Below are 4,182 nucleotides of genomic sequence, written 5' to 3' on the forward strand. Positions count from 1 at the left end.
ACTCTGACACATTACAGTACTACAACACTCTGACACATTACAGTACTACAACACTCTGGCACATTACAGTACTACAATACTCTGACACATTACAGTACTACAACACTCTGACACATTACAGTACTACAACACTCTGGCACATTACAGTACTACAACACTCTGACACATTATAGTACTACAACACTCTGACACATTACAGTACTATAACACTCTGACACACTACAGTACTACAACACTCTGACACATTACAGTACTATAACACTCTGACACAGGAAGGACAATTATTACAGAACATGCAGGTTCTGAAGGTACTACTATGTACTTCTGGCTACCTACAGGTCCTAACTGCACTACTGGTACAACATCTAGGCCTACCTGGTACAGCCCATGGCAAACAATGCGAGCTGGATAGCTGTGAGTGTCAAAATAAAACAGACTTATGAAACATTTGACAAACATATAGTCTTGTTTAATACAAATATAGACACATGATAAAATCTCAAAATATCTACATTTTTTTATATTATTTTACTTTTTATTTAGCTACAGTTTATGAAACAAGTTTATATCAATAACTCTTGTTGGCCTGGATAATAGAGAAAGGGAAGGAGGAAACCAGAGTACCTGAAGAAAACCCACGTGGTCAGGCAGGTGACTCAAACATTTTCTGATCCAATCAGGAAATCTTATAAGGGGGCTAAATAAACTTGAACCAAACAAAAGATATTCCCAAACGCTAGAAATATGAAAATATGCTATAAAGATAGTCTAGGTTTACACAGATCTAGACACATGGACATCTGACATACAGCTACTCTAGGTTTACACAGATCTAGACACATGGAAATCTTACATACAGATAGTCTAGGTTTACCCAGATCTAGACACATGGAGATCTGACATACCATACAGATAGTCTAGGTTTAAACAGATCTAGACACATGGACATATGACATACAGATAGTCTAGGTTAACATAAATCTAGACACATGGATATTTGACATACAGAGAGTCTAGGTTAACATAAATCTAGACACATGGACATCTATAGGTTTACACAGATCTAGACACTAGGTTTATACAGATCTAAACACATGGACATCTGACATACAGATCATGCAGATAGTCTAGGTGTACACAGATCTAGTCACATGGACATCTGACATACATATAGTCTAGGTTTACACAGATCCAGAGATCTAGACACATGGACATCGGACATACAGATAGTCTAGGTTTACTCAGATCTAGACACATGGACATCGGACATACAGATAGTCTAGGTTTACTCAGATCTAGACACATGGACATCGGACATACAGATAGTCTAGGTTAACATAAATCTAGACAAATGGACATCTGACATACAGATCATGCAGATAGTCTAGGTGTACACAGATCTAGTCACATGGACATCTGACATACAGCTACTCTAGGTTTACACAGATCTAGACACATGGAGATCTGACATACCATACAGATAGTCTAGGTTTATACAGATCTAGACACATGGACAACTGACATACAGATAGTCTAGGGGTACACAGATCTAGACACATGGACCTCTGACATACATATAGTCTAGGTGTACACAGATCTAGTCACATGGACATCTGACATACATATAGTCTAGGTGTACACAGATATAGACACATGGACATCTGACATCCAGATAGTCTAGGTTCACATAAATCTAGACACATGGATCTTTGACATACAGATAGTCTAGGTTCACATAAATCTAGACACATGGACATCTGACATCCAGATAGTCTAGGTTCACATAAATCTAGACACATGGACATCTATAGGTTTACACAGATCTAGACTCATGGACATCTGACATGCAGATAGTCTAGCTGTACAAAGATCTAGACACATGGACATCGGACATACAGATAGTCTAGGTTAACATAAATCTAGACACATGGACATCTATAGGTTTACACAGATCTAGACACACGGACATCTGACATACAGATAGGCTAGGTTTACACAGATCTAGACACATGGACCTCTGACATACATATAGTCTAGGTTTACACAGATCTAGAGATCTAGACACATGGACATCGGACATACAGATAGTCTAGGTTCACATAAATCTAGACACATGGACATCTATAGGTTTACACAGATCTAGACACTAGGTTTATACAGATCTAAACACATGGACATCTGACATACAGCTACTCTAGGTTTACACAGATCTAGACTCATGGACATCTGACATGCAGATAGTCTAGCTGTACAAAGATCTAGACACATGGACATCTGACATAAAGATAGTCTAGGTTTACACAGATCTAGACTCATGGACATCTGACATGCAGATAGACTAGGTGTACACAGATCTAGACACATGGACCTCTGACATACATATAGTCTAGGTGTACACAGATCTAGTCACATGGACATCTGACATACATATAGTCTAGGTTTACACAGATCTAGAGATCTAGACACATGGACATCGGACATACAGATAGTCTAGGTTTAAACAGATCTAGACACATGGACAACTGACATACAGATAGTCTAGATGTACACAGATCTAGACACATGGAGATCTGACATACCATACAGATAGTCTAGGTTTACGCAGATCTAGACACATGGAGATCTGACATACCGATAGGCTAGGTTTACACAGATCTAGACACATGGAGATCTGACATACCATACAGATAGTCTAGGTTTACGCAGATCTAGACACATGGAGATCTGACATACCATACAGATAGTCTAGGTTTACCCAGATCTAGACACATGGACATATGACATACAGATAGTCTAGGTTTAAACAGATCTAGACACATGGACAACTGACATACAGATAGTCTAGATGTACACAGATCTAGACACATGGACATCGGACATACAGATAGTCTAGGTTAACATAAATCTAGACACATGGATATTTGACATACAGAGAGTCTAGGTTAACATAAATCTAGACACATGGACATCTATAGGTTTACACAGATCTAGACACACGGACATCTGACATACAGATAGTCTAGATGTACACAGATCTAGACACATGGACCTCTGACATACATATAGTCTAGGTGTACACAGATATAGACACATGGACATCTGACATAAAGATAGTCTAGGTTTACCCAGATCTAGACACATGGAGATCTGACATACCATACAGATAGTCTAGGTTTACATAAATCTAGACACATGGACATCTGACATCCAGATAGTCTAGGTTCACATAAATCTAGACACATGGACATCTATAGGTTTACACAGATCTAGACACTAGGTTTATACAGATCTAAACACATGGACATCTAACATACAGATAGTCTAGGTTTACGCAGATCTAGACACATGGAGATCTGACATACCGATAGGCTAGGTTTACACAGATCTAGACACTAGGTTTATACAGATCTAAACACATGGACATCTAACATACAGATAGTCTAGGTTTACGCAGATCTAGACACATGGAAATCTTACATACAGATAGTCTAGGTTTAAACAGATCTAGACACATGGACATCTGACATACAGCTACTCTAGGTTTACACAGATCTAGAAAGATAGTCTAGGTTTACACAGATCTAGACACATGGAGATCTGACATACCGATAGTCTAGGTTTACACAGATCTAGACACATGGACATCTGACATACAGATAGTCTAGGTTTACCCAGATCTAGACACATGGAGATCTGACATACCATACAGATAGTCTAGGTTTACGCAGATCTAGACACATGGAGATCTGACATACCATACAGATAGTCTAGGTTTACGCAGATCTAGACACATGGAGATCTGACATACCATACAGATAGTCTAGGTTTACGCAGATCTAGACACATGGAGATCTGACATACCATACAGATAGTCTAGGTTTACGCAGATCTAGACACATGGAAATCTGACATACAGATAGTCTAGGTTTATACAGATCTAGACACATGGAGATCTGACATACCGATAGGCTAGGTTTACACAGATCTAAACACATGGATATCTGACATACAGATAGTCTAGGTTTAAACAGATCTAGACACATGGACATCTGACATGCAGATAGTCTAGGTGTACACAGATCTAGACACATGGACATCTGACATACAGATAGTCTAGGTTTACACAGATCTAGACACATGGACATCTGACATACAGATAGTCTAGGTTTACACAGATCTAGA

General features: G+C 38.8%; 1 protein-coding gene across 6 annotated transcripts in view; it reads right to left on the minus strand.

Annotated features, from left to right (window-relative positions):
• LOC110459447 (cytochrome b5 reductase 4-like) overlaps positions 1 to 4,182 on the minus strand; it is a 114,757-nt gene that overhangs the window by 64,937 nt on the left and 45,638 nt on the right. For 2 of the 6 annotated variants that reach the window (XM_021511705.1, XM_021511706.1), the window contains one exon: positions 376 to 412. The exons of 3 other annotated variants lie outside the window; for them this stretch is intronic. In XM_021511705.1, the coding sequence (XP_021367380.1) occupies positions 376 to 389 (14 nt within the window). In that variant the 5' untranslated portion in view covers positions 390 to 412. Of the gene's footprint in view, positions 1 to 336; positions 413 to 4,182 lie in introns of all 6 variants that reach the window. One more of the 6 variants, XM_021511709.1, reaches the window with a different exon arrangement.

This window comes from Mizuhopecten yessoensis, unplaced genomic scaffold (assembly GCF_002113885.1).
Source record: "Mizuhopecten yessoensis strain PY_sf001 unplaced genomic scaffold, ASM211388v2 scaffold10067, whole genome shotgun sequence".
NCBI lineage: Eukaryota > Metazoa > Mollusca > Bivalvia > Pectinida > Pectinidae > Mizuhopecten > Mizuhopecten yessoensis.